The sequence below is a fragment of the Salmo trutta genome, chromosome 2 (genome assembly GCF_901001165.1).
Source record: "Salmo trutta chromosome 2, fSalTru1.1, whole genome shotgun sequence".
NCBI lineage: Eukaryota > Metazoa > Chordata > Actinopteri > Salmoniformes > Salmonidae > Salmo > Salmo trutta.
This window is the reverse complement of record NC_042958.1, coordinates 70441440-70466990: the sequence shown is the minus strand read 5'-3', so window position 1 is coordinate 70466990 and position 25551 is coordinate 70441440. Positions and strand designations below refer to the sequence as shown.

Sequence of the window (25551 nt, the reverse complement as noted above, 5' to 3'; positions counted from 1 at the left end):
TGCTGTAGCATTAATATTCCCTTCACTGGAGCTAAGGGGACTAGCCAGAACCATGATAACAGCTCCAGACAATTATTCCTTCAAACTATGCAGGTAGCGTTCTCCTGGCATCTGCCAAACGGTGAAGCGTGATTCATCACGCTAGAGAACCCATTTCTACTGCTTTACACCACTCCAGCTGACGCTTGGCATTGCACATGATATTTGGCTGCTCGACCACGGAAACTCATTTCATGAAGCTCCCGATGAACAGTTTGAGCCGATGTTGCTTCCAGATGCAGTTTGGAACTGTATGAGTGTTGCAACTGAGAACAGACCATTTTTACACGCAACAGCATTCTGTGGTCCCGCTCTGAGCTTGTGTGGCCTACCCCTTCACGGCTGAGCAGTTGTTGCTCCTAGAGGTTTCCTTTCACACTAACATCACTTAGTTGAGAGGCAGCTCTAGCAGGGCAGAAATTTGACACTGACTTGTTGGAAAGTTGGCATCTTATGACAGTGCCACCTGGAAAGAGCTCTTCAGTACGGCCATTCTACTGCCAGTGTCTGTCTATGGAGATTGCATGGCTGTGTGCTCGATTTTACACACCTGTCAGCAATAGGTGTGGCTGAAATAGCCAAAGCCACTCATTTGATGGGGTATACACACACACACGTTGAAAATATATTTACAGAAAATTGTCCAGTATCCTACACAAAGAGATCCATACCTAACAGACAACACAAGGATCATCAACCGAAGTCTACTCTTGCAGAGCAGGTTTTGGGGTGTGTACACTGTTCAAACTAAAGACAAATTATTTTTAAAGAATTTTATTTCTTATGTTGCAAGTGCTATACAAGAGTGATTATTCTGTTTCCAACTAAACTGATTAAATTTGATCAAGTTACAACTTAAATATTCAAATAAATATTGAAGAAAGCATATGGCACATATGCATAGAGGGTACACTTTGGAAAACCATATACATTTATCTTTTAGAAAGAAACCAAACTTCCAAATCGTTTTTTGAAGTCAATTTGATTTTCCGAAAACACATTTTTCCATGACAAAATGTAACCTACACACCTACTAACAAAGTGCAACTGCACAATCCTCCATGATTCAGACACCAATTTCTTTGGAGAAGACCGTTTAAATCATGAAAATGATAAATGACAGCTTACTCTTCCCGAAATGATATTACACATCGATTGATATTTTCATTTTGACTTGAATATTAGGCAGGTTAGCTGGAGAGAGAGCTGACGTATCAATCGCTCAGCCCCATCTACTGGCTGTGTTACATCATAGGACTAACTTATGTCCATTACACCACATTGTGGTACTATGGTACTGTAGCAGTTAAAACTATGGACTGGATTATAGAGGTTAAAAATTAAGAGAATTTTGGTGACTAGAGAGCAAATCTGAGTTGCTGGACTGGAGACTAAGGAGGAAAGTAGGAAATAAAAAGGAGCAGATAAAGGAAACAGATCGAGACAACAGAATGGTGCAAAGAAAGTGAGGGAATGAGGGAAGAAAAAAAGGAAGGAATAAGAATGGCATTCATGTGTTCTAAGACAACACATTTTGCATACAAGGAGAACAATGCATGGGTAGCATAGGCTGCGTTTACTCAGGCAGGCCAATTCTGATATTTTTTCTCACTAATTGGTCTTTTGACAAGTCACAGATCTTTTCACATCAAATATTTTTCAGTGCTGTTCTGATTAGTCAAAAGACCAATTATTGAAAAAAAGAGTCAGAATTGGGCTGTCTGTGTAAACGCAGCCATACTGTGGTACGTCTAGGCCGAGGGAATACCTCAGGGTATGCATGCCCACTCGTTTTCATTTTGGTGCTCATTACATTCTGTACATCAGCCAAAACACAGTCTCTGCTTCAGATGTCCTTGCCTACTATGATGGAAGAGCCAGGTATCCAGTCGCAGATCTAGATGAGAGATAATGTTTTTGATTGAACACACCTTGGGATTGGTTACGATGAACTATTGTTTTTGCAATGTATGCATAGAACATCAATTTAAAAAAACTAAGTAAGTGCTGTCAATTCTGACACTCACTCCATATTGCTCTTGAGCTGGTGGATGGTACGCTTGTCCAGGTAGCGGCAGAAGAGTGTGAGAAGGTTCGAGGGTAGGATAAGGGGCTCCACCAGAGCACTCTGGGATAGCTGCGATGCCACCAGGAAGACTGTGTCTGTCCTGGAGATAAGGATGACAAAATGGTCAATATGAACAACAAGGGGCAAGGACCATGTACAGACACGCTTAACTGTAGCCTACGAGTATGTCTATTTACAACTTAGGGACAGTGTTGCATGTGGACAAAGACATTGCTAGGAATGAAGGCAGTTGTACCAGGTTTCAAAGTCACCAATGCTGGGCTCCAGAGGAACATCAGAGGACAGTAGCTTCTCTCCTTGGGACAGCAGGGCGTAGAGTAAGGAGAGCCCAAACTGAAAGGTAAAACAGGAGAATGACGAACAGGGCAGCGCAACACACAATAGTAAAATATTAGATAGTCAAATATTGTAGCCTAGCATACCATTCTTTGTATGTGAGAAAGTGAAAAGTGTAACAAACCTTGCTTTGGCAGACAAGTGAGAGGCACATGCTGCCATCGCTGGAGTCGGGAAGTGATGCCGTAAAGTCTTTAAGGACCCCAATAAGCTGACTGAAGGTCATGCCTCCGATCACAATTCGAAGAGATGGGTACAAAACCGGAAGAGACTGCAGGGATGTGTGGAACGCCACGGTTGTGTGGAAGTGAGAGTATGGATTATTCTTCAGTCAAGCAGGCAGCATTTCATACAAATCAACAGTGCCATGTTCAGTAGGCAAAACTAAAATAACTGACTTGATTCCTTACTCTACAAGTCAGAGGCATGTTTGTTCTACACAATATATATTTAAACGTTCCACAACACTAAGTAACACGGTGCCATACACCAGAACATTACTTTTACATTTTATTTTTTAACTGACCTCATCTGCGTCTCTGCTCATGAGTACAGGCAGGTGAGATGTCACCATGCTTAAGACTTTCAATGCGGCGTCATGGGACAGGAAGGGGAGGAGTCGAGCAAGTAGCTGCTTTCCTTTGGACACCAGGAGACATGGCAGAAATTCTTCCCCTGCCTCTCTAGGGTGAAATATGACAAGTGCTGAATCACTGTACAACATAAGAATAATGTGAGAAAATCTGAAAGTTAAGAATCTCTAAATGGATGCAGGGATTGTTGAATTTGGTGTTTAAAGTAGACCAGTGCCTTCAGAAAGTGTTCATACACCTGGACTTATTCCACATTTTGTTGTGTTCCAGCATGAATTCAAAACAGATTAAAATAGATGGGTGTGGGTAAAAAAACTCAATGGAAAAGTTCTCAGAAGGGGGAGGTGGGGTGCAACTCAATATTAAGATGTTCTTAATGTTTTGTACACTGTATAGACAGGTGTTTCTAAATCATGTCCAAACAACTGGCCACAGTTGGACTCCCTGCCATCAGAACAGCCTAAATTCATCAGGGCATGGAGTCTACAAGGACGCTGGCTCATGTTGACGCCAACGCTTCCCACAGTTGAATCAAGTCGGCTGGATGTCCTTTAGGTGGTGGACCACTCTGTTGAGCGTGAAAATCCCAGCAGCGTTGCAGTTCTAGACAAACTGCCTGGCACCTACTACCATACCACGTTCAAAGGCACTTGAACGGACAATCTTTTGTCTTGCCCATTCACCCTCTGAATGGCACACATACAAGCCATGTCTAAAGGCTTAAAACATCCTTCAACTTGTCTCCTCCCCTTCATCTAAACTGATTGAAGTGGATTTAACAAGTGACAATAAAGGATTATACTGTACCTTTCACCTGGTCAGTCTAGGTCATAAAGAGAGCAGGTGTTCTATACAATCAGTGTATAAGGTCACAGTTGACAGTGCATGTTAGATCAGAAACATTACCATAACTATATCGCCGTAGATCTCCGAGAAGTGACGAGGCATATACTATCGTTCTAAAACTTTTGAACACCTACTCATTCAACGGTTTATTTTTTACTATTTTCTACATTGTAAAATAGAAGACATCAAAACTATGAAATAACAGATGGAATGTAGTAACCAAAAAAAGCTTTAAACAAAACATATTTTATATTTGAGATTCTTCAAAATAGCCACCCTTTACCTTGACAGCTTTGCACTCTCTCAACCAGCTTCATGAGGTAGTCACCTGGAATGCATTTCAATTAACAGGTGTGCATTGTTAAGTTAATTTGTGGAATTTTTCCTTCTTAATGCGTTTGAGCCAATCATTTGTTTTGTGAGAAGGTAGGGGTGATATACAGAAGATAGCCTTATTTGGTAAAAGACCAAGTCATATTATGGGAAGAACAGCTCAAATAAGCAAAGAGAAACAGTCCATTACTTTAATGCATGAAGGTCAGTCAATCCAGAAAAATAAACTTTCAAAGTTCTTGAAGTTAAGTGCAGTCGCAAAAACCAAGCGCTATTATAAAACTGGCTCTCATGCATGAGGACTGCCACAGGAATGGAAGACCCAGAGTTACCTCTGCTGCAGAGTTCATTAGAGTAACCAGGCTCAGAATTTGCATTCCAAATAAATGCTTCAGAGTTCAAGTAACAGACACATCTCAACATCAACTGTTCAGAGACTGCGTGAAATCAGGCCTTCATAGTCAAATAGCTGCAAAGAAACCACTTCTAAAAGGACACCAATAAGAAGACTTGCCCGGGCCAAGAAACACAAGCAATGGACATTAGACCTGTGGAAATGTGTCCTTTGATCTGGAGTCCAAATTTGATTTTTGGTTCCAACCGCCGTGTCTTTGAGACGCGGTGTGGGTGAACGGATGATCGCCACATGTGTATTTCACACAGTAAAGCATGGAGGTGTTATGGCATGGGGGTACTTTGCTGGTGACACTGATTTATTTAGAATTCAAGGCACACTTAACCAGCATGGCTACCACAGCATTCTACAGCGATACACCATCCCATCTGGTTTGCGATTAGTGGGACTATCCTTCGTTTTTCAACAGGACAATGACCCAACACAGCTCCAGGCTGTGTAAGGGGTATTTGACCAAGAAGTGGAGTGCGGCATCAGATGACCTGGCCTCCACAATCACCCGACCTCAACCAAATTGAGATGGTTTGGGATGAGTTGGACCGCAGAGTGAAGGAAAAGCAGCCAACAAGCGCACAGCATATGTGGGAACTCCTTCAAGATTGTTGGAAAAGCATTCTTGGTGAAGCTGGTTGAGAGAATGCCAAGAGTGTACAAAGCTATCAAGGCAAAGGGTGGCTACTTTGAATCTCAAATATATTTTTATTTGTTTAACACTTTGTTTACTATACGATTCCATGTGTGTTATTTCATAGTTGATGTCTTCACTATTATTCTACAATGTAGAAAAGGGTAAAAAGAAAAACCCTTGAATGAGTAGGTGTTCTAAAACTTCTGACCTGTTAGTGTATACCTGGGGAAGGGTATAAAACAATTTCTTGAGTGTTGAAAGTTTCCAAGAGCACAGTGGTCACCAGCAAAGGGAAATTGAAAAAAAGTGGAACTACCCAGACTCTGCCTAGAGCTGGCTGTCCGACCAAACTGAGCAACCAGGCAAGGACCTTGGTCAAGAAGGTGACCAAGAACACAATGACAGAACAGAGTTCCTTGGCTGAGATCAGAAAACCTGCCAGAAGGGCAGCAGTCTCTACAGCACTTCACCAATCTGGGCTTTACGGGAGAGTGGCCAGACTGAAGCCAATCCTGAGAAAAAAGGCACATGCCAATTCACCTGGAGTTCACAAAAGGCACGTGAGAGACATAAGTCAAACGACTGTGGTCTGATGAGACAAAACTTACTCTTTGGCCTGACTGCAAAGCGCCATGTCTGGAGAGAAATCAGGCACAGCTCATCACCCATCTAACACCATCCATACCATGAAGCATGGTGGCGGCAGCATCATGCTACGGGGATGCTTTTCAGCAGCAGGGACAGAGCCTTGTAAGGATAGAAGGAACAATGAATGGAACCAAATCCTTGATGAGAACCTGCTTCAGAGTGCAAATGACAGACTAGGGCAAAGATTTACAGTCCAACAGCACAATGACCCCAAGCATACAGCCAAATCAACAGTGGATTGGCTTTAGAAAAAGAACATGATAGTCCTTGAGTGGCACAGCCAAAGCCCAGACTTGAATCCCATTGAAAATCTGTGGAAAGACTTGATTGCTGTTCAAGGAAGAATGATAAAATACACAAATCCAGATGTGCAAAGCTGAAAGACACATACCCAAGACAACTCAAATCTGTACTCTTCCAAAGGTGATTCTACAAAGTACTCACCCAGGGGTGTAAACACTTATGGAAATGAGATTTATGGAAAATTAAATGCTGAAAACATTTCTAAAAACATGTTTTTTTTCACTTTGTCATTATGGGGTATTGTGTGTAGATGGGGGAGAATTCTATTTAATCCATAATTCAGGCTGTAACAAAATGTGGAATAAGTCAAGAGGTATGAATACTTTGAATGAACTTTCGCTCAAGGTGACTTGATACAACCGGCAGAGCAGGACTCACAGGTCAGGATGCTGTAGCTGGGAGTAGATGTACTCCACTTTTATCTCAGTTCTCTCCATCAGCCCCTTCTCCTCCTCCCCCAGCACCTGTGCCTTCATCCTCTGCTGCTCTTCTACCTCCAGCAGCACCATGAACAACTACAGGAGACGGGGGGGTAATATCCCACAAATGAACAGTCACTTTCTCCCCCCCCCCCCCCATTTCAAAATGATACACTTTGGGAACCACCATATCCAACAAGATGGCATATTGAAATTAAATGAGTGGTTCACTTTTTTTTTTAACCTTTATGTAAAAGGGTGTTATAGAAGTTATGGAGAAAATTGCACAACTATGTTATAATACTGGAATTGCATCAAATGATTGTTTTATGCAACAGAATAGAGGGTTCTTCACTCTGTGTGAATAAAAGTGGGCCTCGGAGATTTAGCACAAATAAATTGAGAACCTTTTGTTTGTTTAAGGGTGAATTCGTTTGTGAGAGATATATATCACGTATAACCTACCTAAAAAGAGATCACTATGTGCACAGGTAAGATCAGGGATTATTGCGTATTGAAACAGGTCGGTATTGTGGTGAAACGGAATGATGTAATTATGACTGAAGAAATAGAGAACGAAACTCATTTAATCCTACATTGCTTTTTCTACCACGATAAACGCTTGCTCTTATTCCAGAAAACACACCAGATATACCCTGGCATTATGTGGCTGAGTGATGAGAAATTGAAATGGTTTTTGTCCATTGTGTATTTCCATTTGCGGAATATTTAGATAAAAGAAAAAAGGGCTACCTATAATAGTAAAACAATTGTAGCTTCTATGTGGTTAATGGTGTGTATATGCTTGTCTACCATATGAATCTGTCAGACTGGGTTCAAGTGACTATTTCTTTCTGCGCACACACAGTGCATGTAAACTCAGCAAAAAAAGAAACCTCTCTTTTTCAGGTAATTCGTAAAAATCCAAATAACTTCACAGATCTTCATTGTAAAGGGTTTAAACACTGTTTCCCATGCTTGTTCAATGAACCATAAACAATTAATGAACATGCACCTGTGGAACGGTCGTTAAGACACTAACAGCTTACAGACGGTAGGCAATTAAGGTCACAGTTATGAAAACCAGGACACTAGAGGCCTTTCAACTGACTCTGAAAAACACCAAAAGAAATGGGCCCAGGGTCCCTGCTCATCTGTATGAACCTGCCTTAGGCATGCTACAAGGAGGCATGACGCCTGAAGATGTGGACAGGGAAATAAATTGCAACGTCCGTACTGTGAGAGATCAGCGGCAACAACGTCGCCTATGGGCACAAACCCACCGTCGCTGGACCAGACAGGACTGGCAAGAAAGTGCTCTTCACAGACGAGTCGCGGTTTTGTCTCACCAGGTGTGATGGTCGGATTTGCGTTTATCGTCGAAGGAATGTGCGTTACACCCGAGGCCTGTACTCTGGAGCATGATCGATTTGGAGGTGGAGGGTCCGTCATGGTCTGGGGCAGTGTGTCACAGCATCATCGGACTGAGCTGGTCATTGCAAGCAATCGCAATGCTGTGCATTACAGGGAAGACATCCTCCTCCCTCATGTGGGACCCTTCCTGCAGGCTCATCCTGACATGACCCTCCAGCATGACAATGTCACCAGCCATTCTGTGCGGGATTTCCTGCAAGACATGAATGTCAGTGTTCTGCCACGGCCAGCGAAGAGCCCGGATCTCAATCCCATTGAGCACATCTGGGACCTGCTGGGGTCGGAGGGTGAGGGCTAGGGCCATTCCCCCCAGAAATGTCCGGGAACTTGCAGGTGCCTTGGTGGAAGAGTGGGGTAACATCTCACAGCAAGAACTGGCAAATCTGGTGCAGTCCAGGAGATGCACTGCAGTACTTAATGCAGCTGGTGGCCACACCAGATACTGACTGTTACTTTTGATTTTGACCCCCCCTTTTGTTCAGGGACACATTCCATTTCTGTTAGTCACATGTCTGTGGAACTTGTTGTTGAATCTTATGTTCATCCAAATATTTACACGTTAAGTTTGCTGAAAATAAACGCAGTTGACAGCGAGAGAACATCTTTTTTTGCTGAGTTTATATACATATATCATTTTACTGCTCCAGGGATGAATTATTGTTTGGATAACCTTATTTACTATTATGTATAATTTTGTATTTATTTTTTTCCACTCTTTATGTGATGCGCAATGCAGCGAACGCATAATGTTTGTTTATGTGTCAATTAAATCCCATAAGGGATGGGTTGCCAATTTGACACGAAAATAAAATGTTGCTTCATTCTGACAGGAGATTTACGATGTCTGTTGTGATAAGCCTAAAAAGACCGCATTCCATAGCATGAGTTAATGTTTCTGTACTGGGGTACCAGGGGGAGATGGCTCCAGTATAGAGTTGAGGACCAGACCCTGGTCTCTACACAACGAGAACAGTCTTTACACAACATACTGTTTAGTGTGAATTATTAGCATCCTTCATACGAATCCTAACCTTGTGACCCATTCCATACATCCGTTTGTCATGAACATCCACTTTGCTATGAAATGCTGTGGCTCAAATCCACTCCTTGGGCTCTCAATGAATCACCTATGGGAGAGTCGTTGACCAGCTCTATTACTGCAGTAATTAAATAAAGTTTGATTGTTTTGAAGAAATTTAAAAAATGTATTTTGATTACAATAATTCCACGACAATTTTGACAACGAGGATGGGATAATGAACTTCATTTGTGATTGTTCCCAGTGAAATTCAGGTTAACAGTGCACGGGGAGTTGCATTAGATGCAGCTGGAGAAAGCCACACTCCCCTATTCGGAGATGATCGGATCCCCATCTGGCTGAGAGCGTCAGCTGAATGGATTAATCATTTCTAACAGAATTGGATTAAGGGTGAGACTGGTTTCTTTCAATAATTGAACTTGAAAGTGCACAGTATTGATAGTACTAATTGGACATTGATGTCAGAATGGACAATCAATAAGTGATAAGAAAAAAAACAAAAGCCATAAATGCCCCTGTTGAGGGTATGCTCAGAGCGAGGTCTTCCTGAAGAGGGCCACAGCTGGGGTAACTAGCAGGACTGAGTTGAGTTGATAAGAGTGTTCTTAAGTGAGGTATCCTTGGACATGATTGTTAATTAGCCAGTTGCGGGCTACCAAAAGTCCAGATCCGTGGTACTGGGTTGACCACAGTAGGACTGGTGAGGTTGACGTATTGAACGAGGAACGAGAGTGCAGGTGACGCCTTGCGAGGGCATTTGGCTTAGTGAAGTTCAAATAACGTAATGTTTTGATAAATGAAGTAAACAGGTATGACCTGGGTTACTATTAGGAGTTGTTTTGGGACCACTAATTAGGTCATATTTTGATAAAATGTTATGGGTTTCCCTGTTCATATAGACAGGGTTTGAAATCCTGTGGGTAATCTTTGTAGAAGCTTTGTGTGGGAGCGGTAGGTTGACCTTTCAATGATGTTCTGTGTGGACATCTGACCAATTCTGTGTGAGCATTTGATCAATTCTGTGTGGGTGATCATTAAGGTTCTGTGTGATCCTGAGAAATAATAATTAGTAGATAAGTTAATGATATGCAGTGGTTAAAAATAGTTAGGTACATATGTGAAAGCTATAAACAAAATCCACCCATGTAAGAAAATATTCCTGCAGGTGATAAAATTATTGATTGAAGTGTGTTTGGGAACAGTACTGTGTGAATGTGATGAGAGTTGTGCGAGTGTGGAAATAAGATGGATATTTGCATAATAAAATGATTGAAATTTGGATGATAAGTGTTGATATGTTCTCTTGGGGTTCCGTAACTACCCATCATAGAATATCTCAGGGTGGTATTGAGAGCGGGACGTTATCAGCAAGTCTAGTTTCTGGGAGGATAGAGAACCATTTAGGATCCTATGACCCGCAGGGCAGTGTCTGGGAAACTTCAGTTTTCTGCTGGGAGAATGTTTGCTGAGCCGATGGATTTGGTTGCTGTGAATACCTAACGCTCTATATGGATTCTGTGACGATATGAAAATGATGAATTGTGTGTGTGTGTGTGTGTGTGTGTGTGTGTGTGATAGATATCTAAATTGATTACTAGAGATTTGATAAAGTAATACTGGGAATATAATGAGATGTAACTTAAACAACCCATATGTAGACGTACTAGATTTTGAGTTGGTCCCTTTAATGGATCATTTGATAAAGATGAGGTTTAAGCATTATTAAACTGTCGACTAAGTCTGGGAAATTGACTCAAACTGATTGGTGTGTGTCCACTTTTGGTTAACTTACCATAACGATGTAACGCTTATTGGATTTCCTCAGTCCGGGTACAACATTTTAAATAAAACTGCCCTTAAGGCCTTTTTTTCCGTATGAGAGGAGTTTTTCCATCAAGTTAGAGCGAATTAAGGTGTTCTCTACATAATGTAACATCGTGCAATGCCAAATTAGGGTCGCCATCAAACTACTCAACATTACGGAGCTAATGTGACGTAGTAAAATAATTTAAATAGGTCACTTTTATTACAAGGCGCAAGATCTGGTTTTAAATCAATGAATGTCGATTTAAATCTATTCCTTTTGCGCATGGGAGAATCTCTGCGGCGAAACGCGTGGAACTAAGGCTATTTTCTGGGAATTGTCATTATGTGCCAGATGTTAAGATTACAAACCATTGTAATTGGGTTAATAGCAGGATTTCTTCGTCATTTCAGTAGCATTGGGTCTATAGTATTGACTAAAATATGGGTTTCTGATTGTTATTCAAGTATTGGTATGTTTTGCCTAGACAGATACTGCCGACAGTTTTGTTTAAGATATAAACTCAACATTTTAGCAGCTTGCTTAGTTTGAATTAAAAAGGCTAAGTTATTCAACATGAATGGCGGGGATATTTTGAGGTAATACGCTTTGTTGCCAAAATGGTCTGCTGGAATAACAGAATGGTGTCGTATTTAAATAACTCAATCAAATATGAATTGAATATGCTTGTCAACAACAAGTATTGTTTAATTACCTGTAGTGTGATCAGATGAGACAGTTACCTAAATCTAATAAGTGGATAGGTAATTGTGATTGTCACAGCTCTATGATCATAATTGATAACTAAACATGGTTATTAATTATTGCATGAATAAACTTGGCTATAATCGAAGTCGTGGGTAGTAAATGGCTGTAGTATTGTGCCCACAAATGTATTTTAAGAATTGGCTGTGTTGTCTAGATGTGGCGCATTACAGGTTAATCTTAAAATAGACAGTTGCCTATTAATTCTGAAGGAAAGCTATATTCATGGTTAAAAGAAAGTATCAATAAGGAGAGAGGTTGGTTTATGCCCTATTGGGGATTATATGGATATAGGAAGACAAGTGTGAATAATTTTGGCAACGTGTGTCAGTGATATTTCCAGGAGCAACACTGGAATAAGATTAGGTCATCCGTATTCTCCAGTAAAACATTTGCAGATGCTATAGTATTGGTTCTAATACAAGGTGACCAATTACTGGGCACAAATACCATAACTATTCTCCGGGGAAGTGGTAGCTCCACCTTGGAAAATAGTTAACTTTAACGGTAGCGTCCCACCTGACCAACATCCAGTGAAATTGCAGAGCGCGAAATTCAAACTACAAAATTATAAATATTTAACTTTCAGAAAATCACAAGTGTAATACATCAAAATAAAGCTTAACTTCTTGTTAATCCAGTCAGATTTCAAAAAGGCTTTACGGCGAAAGCACACCATGCGATTATCTGAGGACAGCGCCCTGCATACAAAACATATTTCAACCAGGCAGGTGCGACACAAAAGTCAGAAATAGCGATATAATAAATGCCTTACCTTTGATGATCTTCTTCTTGGCACTCCAAAAGGTCCCAGTTACATCACAAATAGTCCTTTTGTTCGATAATGTCCTTCTTTATATCCATAAAAACTCAGTTGAGCTAGCACGCTTCAGTCAATAATCCACCCCATTTCCCTCCATCAAAATGCATACAAAATGAATCCCAAAAGTTACTAAAACTTTTCCAAACAACGTTTATAATCAAAACTTTAGGTACCCTAATAAGTAAATAAACAAAATTTAAGACGGAGAATCGTTATTGTCTTTACCGGAGGAAAATACCAAAGAACGCGCTCTCATTCACACGCTTGGAAACACTACAGCCAAAATGGGAGCCACCTAGAAAAACAATTTCTGGCTCATTTTTCCAAAAACCAGCCTGAAACTCTTCCTAAGGAATGTTGACATCTAGTGGAAGCCCTAGGAACTGCAATCTGGGAGGACTTCGCCTTATAATAAAAGTGAGCTATTAAATAGTGGTAGGCTGAATTGTTTTTGGCGGGGGAGATGGTTTGTCCTCGGGGTTTCGCCTGCCATATCAGCTCTGTTATACTCACATTATTTTAACAGTTTTAGAAACTTGTGTTTTCTATCCAAATCTACCAATTATATGCATATCCTAGCTTCTGGGCTTGAGTAACAGGCCCACTTTGGGCACGCTTTTCATCCGGGTGTGAAAATACTGCCCCCTACCCAAGAGAGGTTAATAGGTGTGCATTAGAGACGGGAGGAAAGGGAAAATCAACAGAGTCCTGTTTTAGGTGTGGGGGCTATTGGAAGATTGAGTGTATAGTGATAATGGAGACTACCGCACCCGATGCAGTCGGGGGGGGAGGGGGGGAGGCAATGGAATGCAGCGACGCAAGCATTTGCATCTTTGTCAAAACAACAGTAGCATACACTCCTGAAAGTAGCGGGAAAGGAAACGTTCACAGTCTCTGAACCACTATTGATCTAACCAAGACTATGTGAACGTTTCCTTTCCCACTACTTTCAGGAGTGTATGCTACTGTTGTTTTGACAAAGATGCAAATGCTTGTGGTCTTTATGTGAATGGAGAAGTAGGAGACCACGTTTTACACAACTTTTTAATAGATGCCAGGGATCAAATATCACTGATTTCTTATGAGAAATTGGCTAAATTTGCCACAGGAAAAGGTATTTTGGCTTGGAGAATCTATGCGAAATGCTAGGGGAATGGATTCTAAAGAGGTAACAAATTAGAATAATTTGACCAAACACTCCTCGCAAACTCAGAAAACAGTGGGATTTACCATTATCATGGATTGCTGATTAAGATGTAGCATAGTGAATGCTAACGAAATGTACACTTTCTTTTCCAGAATAGGTTACATTATCCCTTTGGAATGTTTCCCCGAGACTGGTGTTGGGGAGAGCAGTGAGTGAGATTGAGGCCGTAAACTACCAAATTAAATAAAGCCTGGCCATTTTGGGTTTTACCTTAAGGTTTGCAAATACCCCCCCCCCACACACACACACACACACACTTGTTATGACCATTTGTTGGAGTTTTAAAATACTGTTTGATTTATTGTGAGTGTTCTATTTCATTTGGGTTTAGTGATTTTTCCATTTGTCTTCATGCATGGAATTTTCTGGAGTTGTTTTGTTCCGAGTTAAACACGTGTAAATTATTTTGTTAAGACATGTAGTGGAAGCCTAGGATACGAAAATGTATGAAATGTTTGACTTTTACATTAATTTGTCTAATATAGTAAGAAACACTTCTTTGAAGGGTTTGTATGACCTCTGACCTGACTTTCCAGTGTGGTTTGATCACCCTCACTGGAAAGCCATTTGGATAATGTAGGTCATTTGTAATATTGATAATTATGATGAAGTTCATAGCCATATTTGTGATTTGGACCAACAGAAAGAAGGATAGGGTGTTGCCTTTGACTAAGGGTAGGCTGTCTTAAGTCTATTTTCCTATGACCATATGGGTATAAATATATACACGTTGAAGTCGGAAGTTTACATACACATTAGCCAAATACATTTAAAACGCAGTGTCACAATTCCTGACATTTAATCCTAGTAAAAATTCCCTGTCTTAGGTCAGTTAGGATCACCACTAAATCTTAATGTGAAATGTCAGAATAATAGTAGAGAGAATAATGTATTTCAGCTTTTATTTCTTTCATCACATTCCCAGTGGGTAAGAAGTTTAAATACACTCAATTAGTATTTGGTAGCATTGCCTTTAAATTGTTTAACTTGGATCAAACGTTGCGGGTAGCCTTCCACAAGCTTCCCACAATAAGTTGGGTGAATTTTGGCCCATTCCTCCTGACAGAGCTGGTGTAACTGAGTCACGTTTGTAGGCCTCCTTGCTCGCACAAGCCCTTTCAGTTCTGCCCACACATTTTCTATAGGATTGAGGTCAGGGCTTTGATGGCCACTCCAATACCTTCACTTTGTTATCCTTAAGCCATTTTGCCACAACTTTGGAAGTATGCTTGGGGCCATTGTCCATTTGGAAGACCCATTTGCGACAAAGCTTTAACTTCCTGACCGTCGTCTTGCGATGTTGCTTCAATATAGCCACCTACATTTCCATCCTCAGGATGCCATCCAGTTTGTAAAGTGCACCAGTCCCTCCTGCAGAAAAGCACCCCCACAACATGGTGCTGCCACCCCTGTGCTTCACGGTTGGGATGGTGTTCTTTGGCTTCAAGCCTCCCCTTTTATCCTCCAAACATAACGATGGTCATTATGGCCAAACAGTTCCATTTTTGTTTCATCAGACCAGAGGACATTTCTCCAAAAAGTACGATCTTCGTCCCCGTGCGCAGTTGCAAACCGTGGTCTGGCTTTTTTATGGCGGTTTTGGAGCAGCGGATTCTTCCTTGCCGAGCGGCCTTTCAGGTCATGTCGATATAGGACTCGTTTTACTGTGGATATAGATACTTTTGTACCCGTTTCCTCCAGCATCTACACAAGGTCCTTTGCTGTTGTTCTGGGATTGATTTGCACTTTTCGCACCAAAGTACGTTCATCTCTAGGAGACAATTATAACCAATGAACACGTCTCCTTCATGAGCGGTATGACGACTGCATGGTCCCATGGTGTTCATACTTGCGTACTATTGTTTGTACAGATGAATGTGGTACCTTCAGGCGTTTGTAAACGGGGGGGGGGGGGGGGGTCTACAATTGTTTTCCCTGAGGTCTTGTAAACTTCACTCACTGGAATTGTGAAAAAGTGAAATAATCTGTCTGTAAACAATTGTTGGCAAAAATGACTTGTGTCATGCAAAGTAGATATCCTAACCGACTTGCCAAAACTATAGTTTGTTAATTAACCTGTCTGGGATAGGGGGCAGTATTTTCACGGCCGGATGAAAAAACGTACCCGATTTAAACTGGTTACTACTCTTGCCCAGAATATGCATATTATTAGTAGATTTGGATAGAAAACACTAAAGTTTCTAAAACTGTTTGAATGGTGTCTGTGAGTATAACAGAAGTCATATGGCAGGCAAAAACCTGAGAAGATTCCAAGCAGGAAGTGGCCCTTCTGCAAATTTGTAGTCCTTCTGTTACTTGTCTATCGAAACTACAGTATCTGAGCTGTTACGTGACACTTTAAGGCTTCCATTGGCTCTCTAAAGCCTTCAGAAACCGGATTGACGCGTCTCCTGTCTCTGGGCAGATAACAGCAGCACAGTTTGTCAGTGGACTGCCTGGTGACAGAGATTGGAGATGCGCGTTCACAAGAATTCGCCATTTCTCTTCCTCTTCCATATGACTATTTTACACCATTTTAAAGACAAGACTCTCCTTTATCTAACCACACTGTCCGATTTCAAGAAGGCTTTACAGCGAAAGCAAAACATTAGATTATGTCAGCAGAGTACCCAGCCAGAAATAATCAGACACCCATTTTTCAAGCTAGCATATAATGTCACAAAAACCAAAACCACAGCTAAATGCAGCACTAACCTTTGATGATCTTCATCAGATGACACTCCTAGGACATTATGTTATACAATACATGCATGTTTTGTTCAATCAAGTTCATATTTATATCAAAAAACAGCTTTTTACATTAGCATGTGACGTTCAGAACTAGCATTCCCACCGAACACTTCCGGTGAATTTACTAAATTACTCACGATAAACGTTCACAAAAAACAATTATTTTAAGAATTATAGATACAGAACTCCTTTATGCAATAGCTATGTCCGATTTTAAAATAGCTTTTCGGTGAAAGTACATTTTGCAATATTCTGAGTAGATAGCCTGGCGATCATGGCTAGCTATTTTGACACCCACCAAGTGTGGTACTCACCAAACTCAGATTTACTATAAGAAAAATTGGATTACCTTTGCTGTTCTTCGTCAGAATGCACTCCCAGGACTTCTACTTCAATAACAAATGTTAGTTTGGTTCCAAATAATCCAGTTCTATCCAAATAGCGGTGTTTTGTTCGTGCGTTCAAGACACTATCCGAAGGGTGACGCGCCCGGCGCGTTTCGTGACAAAAATTCAAAATATTCCATTACCGTACATTACCGTACTTCGAAGCATGTCAAACGCTGTTTAAAATAAATTTTTATGCGATTTTTCTCGTAAAAAAACGATAATATTCCGACCGGGAAACCCTGTTTTTGTTCAAAGACGAAACAATAAAAACATGGAGTCGTCTCGTGCACGCGCCCCCAGTCTCATTGTTCTCAGATCGACCACTATCCAAATGCGCTACTGTTTTTCAGCCATGGCCTGCAAAGTCATCATTCAACGTTCTGGCGCCTTCTATGGGAGCGTTAGAAAATGTCACGTTACAGCAGAGATCCTGTTTTGGATAGAGATGATCAAGAAGGCCAAGAAATAGTCAGAGAGGGCGCTTCCTGTTTGGAATCTTCTCAGGTTTTGGCCTGCCAAATGAGTTCTGTTATACTCACAGACACCATTCAAACAGTTTCAGAAACTTTGGAGTGTTTTCTATCCAAAGCTAATTATATGCATATTCTAGTTTCTGGGCAGGAGTAATAATCAGATTAAATCGGGTACGTTTTTTATCCGGCCGTGAAAATACTGCCCCCTATCCATAACAAGTTAATGACTCCAACCTAAGTGGATGTATATTTTGCAACTGTATATATTTTTTTTTTTATGGAATTATTGAGGGTAGTGTTTATTGTTCTATTTTGACGAGTAGTCGATTTTTCCCCATATTTTCTTTATACATTACTCACATTGGGAGTCATGTGTCAAATGGGGGAGGTACAAGTTTTGGATTGAAGTTCACATACCTTGTGTGAAATGTAAGGAATGTACTGAGTGATATGTGAAGGAGTGTATTGTGTTGCTTATTCTGTTTTTATACAAATCCTACCAGATTAGGACTGCTGGATTGTTGGGATTTCTCCCGACGGGTTAGAGGTCTAACTTCCTGATCCTGTGGCTCTGTGATGAAGTTAACAGTGTGATGGTGAGGATAAGCCCATTTGAAAAAAAAATTGTTTCAATAGCATGTGTTATTCTCTTTGACATATGTTTAGACATTGGTATTAAGAATAATTGGTAAACGTAATCATTTAAAGTCAATGCTTGTCTGGATTTCCTGAATCGGAACTGAACTGTTATTCTGATCTTTCCTCTTGAGGTCACAGTTGGTGTCTTAATGCATGGAAGGGATCATTTGACCACGAGAACAGTGCGTGAACCGCAAAACCTCGTGTAACTTGCTGAAGAAAAGCGGCAAAGGCGTTCAATATGGCCCTGTCCGCACCACTTCTACCGAGACCCGAGTCCGAGCCAGCAACCGTTTACAGCATCCAATCTAAGCTATCAACAGTTTCTTCTCTCATGTCTTCTCTCCCCATGCTCACTCCACATGGACTCCTGTCACACTCCTGAGAGAGATGTTGCTGGTATACTGGTTGATGAATGGAGAAGACAACCGGTGGCACATTATCATGGGCCATCCACTTTGAACTGTAAAGCTATCTGAAGAAGACAATGAAGACGCCAGGACAATCAGTGCCTGAAAGGGGGAGGGGGGGTTCAACTGTGCCCAAAATTGATTGCCTTTTTCATTTTGGGGTATCAGGTTGATTGTAGAGGTCTACACTGTGACATTTATAGTAATTTAGATTAAGAGTTCATTGAGAAACTGATCTGCAATTATAATCAATCATTATAAGTTAATACTGGAATTATAGGATAAGTATACTGTAAGTTAATATACATGTACACTGCCAATGTATGAATGATTGGTGAATGAGGAGAGTGAAATTTATCCTAATCTACTTGATTTATTTCCATTACGAAATTAAGTTTTTGGATGATAGTGATAATACTCAGGAACTATAGCAGGTATGGTGTTAACGACACATATAGGAGTTACCTTATAAATAGTGGAATCATAATGACGCTTGTCTTGGGTGATGTTCATTAGGCACCAACGGAATACATTTTACTTAAACCGGGAGTGACTACCTGGATTGAGAAACAGATGCTTTAAGTCCTCAACTGGCAGCTTCATTAAATAGTACCCGCAAAACACCAGTCTCAACGTCAACAGTGAAGAGGCTCAAGGCCAGCATCCCAGAGTCACCTCTTCACAGTTGACGTTGAGACTGTTTTGCGGGTACTATTTAATGAAGGTGCCAGTTGAGGACTTGTGAGGCGTTTGTTTCTCAAACTAGACACTAATGTACTTGTCCTCTTGCTCAGTTGTGCACCGGAGACTCCCACTCTTCTTCTATTCTGGGAAGAGTCAGTTTGCGCAGTTCTGTCAAGGGAGTAGTACACAGCATTGTACAAGATCTTCAGTTTCTTGGCAATTTCTCGCATGGAATAGCCTTCAATTCTTAGAACAAGAATAGACAGACGAGTTTCAAAAGAAAGAGATTTGTTTCTGGTCATTTTGACCCTGTAATCAAACCCACAAATGCTGATGCTCCAGATACTCAACTAGTCTGAAGGCGGCCAGTTTCATTGCTTCTTTAATCAGAACAACAGTTATCAGCTGTGCTAACATAATTGCAAAAGGGTTTTCTAATGATCAAGTAGCCTTTTAAAAATGATAAACTTGGATTAGCTAACACAAAGTGCCATTGGAACACAGGAATGATGGTTAGTGATAATGGGCCTCTGTACGCCTATGTAGATACTCCATTAAAATAAACCTGCCTTTTCCAGCTACAATAGTCAGTTACAACATTAATGTCTACACTGTATTTCAGGTTATTTTAAAATGGACAAAAAAAAAAAAAAAAAAAAGAAGTGCTTTTCTTTCAAAAACAAGGACATTTCTAAGTGACCGCAAACTTTTGAACAGTAGTGTATACATACATTTTTGGGATGAAAATAAAGTGGAACACTCCTTTAACATGCCATTTTCTGTATTTTACCTTTTCTATTTTCTTTAGGACGTCCAATCGCTGTTGCCTGATGTCTTTTAGTTCCTGCGGGAAGAGACCATTCAGAGAACGTACAGTTCAGTTTAACTGTTATACATTCTTCAAAAAGGGTTTCAAAAAGTGCCCAAAGCATGTCCTCACCTCGTGTGGACAGTGGGCTGCAACTGCATTGATCGCTCGTCGAGGAGAGAAACACGTCGACACGGCAACCTGGCCTAGGGAACCCTCGATGTGCACCACTGAAATAGCAACAACATCACTCGGGTTAAAGAAAATGCAAACATTCAGCCGTATACAAACAATGACCCCTTCCAAAGTACACTTCAGCACCATGCACAGATAAGGACAAGTGCATGTGGGATATATGGAGAAACCTGGGGTGTAAGAGTCCATCTTGGTGACGTAGGGGGTGGTGAGTTTGGGTGGCTCCCTCTTGCCTCGCATGCCCAACTCCTCCTCTGCCAGCTTGGCCTCCATTCGCCGATAGTACTCCTACAGCACAATGTGAAAGGAGAGCCATCATGCAACAGCCCTTTCTGGAAATTATTCCAAAAGTAAACTGTGGTTATGGTATAAAAGAAAGAACATGCAGAAAGATTGCTGTGGGGGTTTTAGTAGAGAATTGGGTACCAAGTTATTGGAGGAGAATGTGGAACTAAAATCCTATTTCGGAGGATTGAAGGTTAAAGACAACAAAGAATGAGAGTGAGAAGTGCCAGCCAACCTACAGTACCTGGTAGTAGTAGTCGTCCAGGTGGGGATTCTCGCTCTGGAGCTGAATCATCTGTAGTCTAATGATCCACTCTTTCTCTTTTGCCGACATGAGGTTACAGTAGGGGTCCCAGCTGTCTGGTTTTCTAGAGGGAGATCAACAAGTCATAAGCTTCAATTATCAAAGCAAAGCTTTTATATATAAAAAAAAATAGAGTACCTTCAAATTCCTTTGGGGCAGGTTTATGGGAGCGAGCAGGGTTTAGGCCAATTATGAATTAAAGTAGCAAATAGCTCTAATTCGGATTCAATTCTTGAATTTACCACACCCCACAGGAAGCAGAATTGGAATTAAAGGAGGTAGAATTTAATTCAATGAAATTCAAACAGGCTAATTTATTCAATACATCACTAAAAACATTTGTATTGACATTTGGTGACCAATACTATGTAATACATTTTATTTATGGGCATTCTTAAATGAAATCATTACAGTAGTCTGGAAATATTCTAAGATCTCTATAATGATAAATAATTCACTTACATGTTAAATATGAAGGAAAAAACTATTCCCAGAATGCATCAAACCTAATATCATGACAAAAATACAAACAAATACAGTGACATCCGAGTTGCAATCAAGATAATATATTTGAAGTGCTATCTGTATTCTTTGCATTAAGGGACAGATACTTTTGGTAAAATAATTGTCAAAGGAATGAGACTTTCATGAATCATGTCTCAGTTTAATTAAATTCTACATCATTCAAATTAAATTCTGCTTCCTGTGGGGTGTGTCCAATTCGAATTTCAATTCAATCATGGAATTTAATTAAGTTCCGAATTGACCGCAATCCTGACAGACTAAAGCCCCATTTGGACAGGACTAGTATTGTTACTCCAGCATGCGCATTATTCCAGAGGACGATTCACACAGGACTTGTTTTTCCCAAACTTCCCCCTGTAATTTTTTTTCCCGAATAAAGACGGAAGCCTGGAGGTTCTTATTCTAGCTGTGTCTAGACGATAATGGGCTACACTGATAACTTGTGCTTGGCTGTCAAATGTAAAGGTGTCCGTAATATTTACATTTTGTGATCATAATCATTAGGGCCATTTTAGCGATCCATGGTAGTCCCTCATAATAAAAAAGCCCTCCATCCTGCTGATGTGCAAATTCACTGTTCAGAAGCACATGAGACGCATTTAAGGATGAAAGAGAAATTGCTATTTCCAAAATGTTTCTCAGTGGTGAGTCAGGGATGCCCTGCTTTGCGATCCATTGCCTACATCAACAGCCAGGGTTTCATTAAATAGGCATGGGCACAATACTTACTAAACTGACGCATTTGGCGATGTTGAATTTCAATACATTGGCGCAAAACATATAAACAAAAGTATTCACTGTGCAAGTTGATAATGCATGCCATTCATATGAAATATATGCGCAGCACTTTGTTTTAATAATCAATTTATCAAATCAGTTCTTATTTTCTTGCTCAAACTGCTAGCAGAACCTGTCAAACTCAAATGCCTCAGAAAACACAGGGATGTTAATGCGCACAGGCCTAGTATTATCAGAGGACTTGAGTTCAACGAAAAACAGTAGGTTATTCTGGCTGGACTTGTTTCTATTCCGCCATGTAAAAATGACTGACATGGCAGATTTGCACGGGATTGAAATTAAAATGTGCCGTTTTATGCTCATGCACATAATTACCCGACCTCTCCCAGTAAAACACATTCCGAATAGGGCTCAAGCATATCCTGTCCTAAAAAGCTAGTACAATAGAGAATCTCCATTGAAAGCGCTTTATTCCAGGAATAGGGTCTGGGAAATAGGTTAGTGTTTAAACTAATGCATCCAAGAAGCAACACATTTGCAGAAATATTAAGCGCAACCATGTTGAATATGATAAGAGTTTCTTTGATCTCTGGACATAACTCACTCTAGGAATGGTCAAGCAACCACATTGTAGACATAGGGTAATAATATCAAATATAAGTCAACTTAAAGTAGAAGCACGTGCCAAACCTTTGGGATCTCTGTTGCCTTTGACTCAACAGCCGTCTGTGTTGGGGATGAAGCTGTGTCACTGGACCAGGGAACCTGTGGGGGAGAGATAAGTGACAACTATAGGTCAAACCCTATTCATCTCTAAGAATATGCAGTACAATTATAAGCCATTTTATAGAATAGTGAGATACATTCTCTCATCAGATTGTGGTCAGAGACAAAAGAACCAGAGCAGGTGTCCAACTCTTGTCCTTGTAGGTTCTTCACTCAGAAAGATACGGGGGGAAAAAATCTAATTACTACACAGACCTGAATCGCTGCACACGATTTGACGAAGGGCTGTAGAAGGGAGAGGGTCTTGGGGAGTTTGCACCAAAGCGAAGCTGCATCATTTTCGAGGTCAGAGGTTGAGGGGTGGAGGGGCAGGGACGTGGCGAGGGGAAGCCCCCCGCCTGAGTGAACAGAACATCTCCATTACAACTCACACCAACAGAACTAGAGAATTACATCTCCCTACATGCTTCTGGTATGCAGATACATTAACAAATTCATACAAATTGTGAGCAGATGACTTCTAAATGTACACAATTGATGGGAAGGCAGGAACCTGGTTATATGGCTGTTGTGTGGTGAAAGGTCGCCGGGAGACGATGGGAGAGCTGGGCAACATGGTATTAATCTGCCAGAGAAGTTAAACAAATACAAGTAAATTTGCCATCGGCCATAGACTGGGTAGTGTGTTACATAGTCTTTCAAAAAATATTTACCAAAGATTCAGGTCAACTACCCAGCAATAGACCATCTTTGGCCATCTCTCCCTTGTGCCCTAGTCCTTCAGACAACTACTCCACCAGTCAATTACCTGAGATGGGCATCTTTGCCCAAATGGTCTATTTGAGTATGACCCTCTTAGGCCCCCTCTCCTCCCACTTGAGTTGGAGAATGGGTAGTGAGAGTCCAGGTAGTTCGGTCCTCTGCCAGGGGCATGACTGTCCATCACACACACAATGGCCGGGTCCTGTCGAAAGAGAACACCCAAATGTGCCAAACCAACCATTAGGGTCTAACGCTACTAAACATGGCATAATCTCCTTCATTTTCAGTATCAGATTCTTTTGAAAAAGTGATATTATCGTGTGTTGGTAGTCTTCCACATGTAACACCCACTACCTGCAATACTGATCCAGAGGCGTGTCTGATTCTCTCATAAGATGATAACATCCACTGTGAGAGAAAAGAGGAGCAGAGTAGGTCAAATGACAGTAACTATATTTTGTCATCAGAACGGGGTTGTGACAAATGACTCACAGCATCTGGATCTAGATCATCCCAGTAGGAGACGCTCCCAACGTCCACTATAGCGCTGTCCAAGCTCTGAGGAAATAACAAATGGTAATGTGTAAACTAGAGACGGTAGAATAAAATGGTTGAATGAGGATATGTTTTGCAATAGAAAACGTGTTTTATTAGACAAGTTCAGGTATTACATCCAGTTTCAAAACATTTTCTTCCTACTGGATACAACTGACCTCTCAAGAGTAGTAATCACCTGCAAACTTGGTCGCCCCTCCACAGTCCTCACCACAGCTGGGTCTTCAAACATCTGCGCCATGGCCTGACCTCCCCTCTGTCCCCTTCCTCGTCGGCCCTGAGGGCCCTGGACCCGGAGTTGTGGCCGGGCCCTGGGAGAGAAGGAGGGGGAGCTGGGGGAAAGGGATGGCAAGGCAGGCAAGGCAGGTGGGGCAGGTGGTTTCTCTCCAAATTGGAACAGAGGGTTGGTGGGATCCCCTTCCGTGTCCCCCACTTCTGTATCCATATCTAGAGGCCCATTGTAAAACATTTAAATATAATAATTTACGTCATAACTCAACCCATTTAGTTTTATTCTTGGCAATATCAGGAAATGTATTTGGCCACATATTTAACCCATTTGTTGGCACAAATCTAGCTCCATACTTCCATTCATTTGTATGGGTAACTTTCAGAGGAGTCCCGTGACACTTGTGGGGGTCATAGAGCACCGTGTTCGTGAGAGTCTCCCCTTTGGACGCTACAGACGTTTTCGTGAGAAGATAGATTTTCAAGATGTCTCATGGTCTGACAAACACAGCCACCGCACATGCAGAAGGCCGACATGGGCTGATGCGGAGGATTGAGACGCAGCCCATAAAAAAATAATATATATCTATCTAGCTTAAATTGACAGATTTTGATGGGGATTCTTTGTGACTTATAATGATGCATGGGTGCATCATTAAACAATAATAAAAAATATACTACTAATCATTTTTTTTAAAACATACCCATTCCAAACGTCTCATTGTTGTAGATATCTATTTCCTCATCCTCCTCTGCCATCTCTGCCAATCCACACTCGTCCATGCCTGCCCCCCCTTCTTCATCGCTCCATTGGCCTCCGTTCTCTGGCCACTGAGGTTGAGAGACTGCGGTTTCAGTCTCCTGAAAGAAAGTACGGAGGGAGGAAAATACAACGGTGACATCTGCTGTCGATGCTACCGCCATTGAATAACTTGACATACAATTCAGAATGAACTAGACTCGGCGGCTACTACAACTTCGACGCATGTGATGCAGAAACGTGTAGGCGAGTTGTTTTGAGAATGTACTTAAAACAATACATGTGTATCTCAGCTTTGCACACGAAGAAGGTGCAAAAACGGTCAACTTACTTGTTGTTCTGAGTCACTCATTTGAATATTTTTTTCGGACAATATTACACTTCTATACGTCGGTTTACCTTTCTGCTACCTTTCTCTTTTTGGACATCTTTGTATGGTCATTAGCGTTTTAAATGACCACACCTGTCGGGGGCGGGGGCCTCTTGAAAAAAAACTATACATGCGCATTCCCTCTGTGGATTAGAAAATGCATGTTTGCATGCAAGATCCATAATTATGGTGCAGTCTAAAATATTACTGATAATAAGGATGTTAAAC

The 25551-nt window shown here is 41.1% G+C and overlaps 1 protein-coding gene across 2 annotated transcripts; it reads right to left on the bottom strand.

Moving 5' to 3' along the window:
• Positions 1 to 789: 789 nt before the first annotated feature.
• Positions 790 to 25505, bottom strand: patl2 (PAT1 homolog 2). 2 transcript variants are annotated; one of them, XM_029713288.1, is made up of 19 exons: positions 25285 to 25505; positions 24898 to 25054; positions 24144 to 24412; positions 23903 to 23968; positions 23765 to 23818; positions 23457 to 23612; positions 23202 to 23273; positions 22904 to 23046; positions 22613 to 22687; positions 20600 to 20723; positions 20241 to 20358; positions 20008 to 20105; positions 19858 to 19911; positions 6609 to 6745; positions 2991 to 3147; positions 2589 to 2735; positions 2364 to 2461; positions 2067 to 2207; positions 790 to 1936 (listed from the first exon to the last, which is right to left on the bottom strand). In XM_029713288.1, the coding sequence occupies exons 1-19, from the start codon at positions 25303 to 25305 to the stop codon at positions 1903 to 1905; spliced, it is 2121 nt and encodes a 706-aa protein (XP_029569148.1). In that variant the 5' UTR covers positions 25306 to 25505; the 3' UTR covers positions 790 to 1902. The 2 variants fall into 2 exon arrangements, with proteins under 2 accessions (XP_029569148.1, XP_029569156.1); XM_029713296.1 differs by lacking the exon at positions 23202 to 23273.
• Positions 25506 to 25551: the final 46 nt, after the last annotated feature.

What these genes read in the sequence shown, in the direction of transcription:
- patl2 (XM_029713288.1), bottom strand. Translation starts at nt 25,305, where the DNA reads ATGAGTGACTCAGAACAACAA. An exon ending in TGAGTGACTCAGAACAACAA is followed by an intron (nt 25,055 to 25,284) that starts GTAAGTTGACCG and finishes ACTTTCTTTCAG; the next exon opens with GAGACTGAAACCGCAGTCTC. An exon ending in GGCAAAGATGCCCATCTCAG is followed by an intron (nt 23,274 to 23,456) that starts GTAATTGACTGG and finishes CTTCTCTGGCAG; the next exon opens with ATTAATACCATGTTGCCCAG.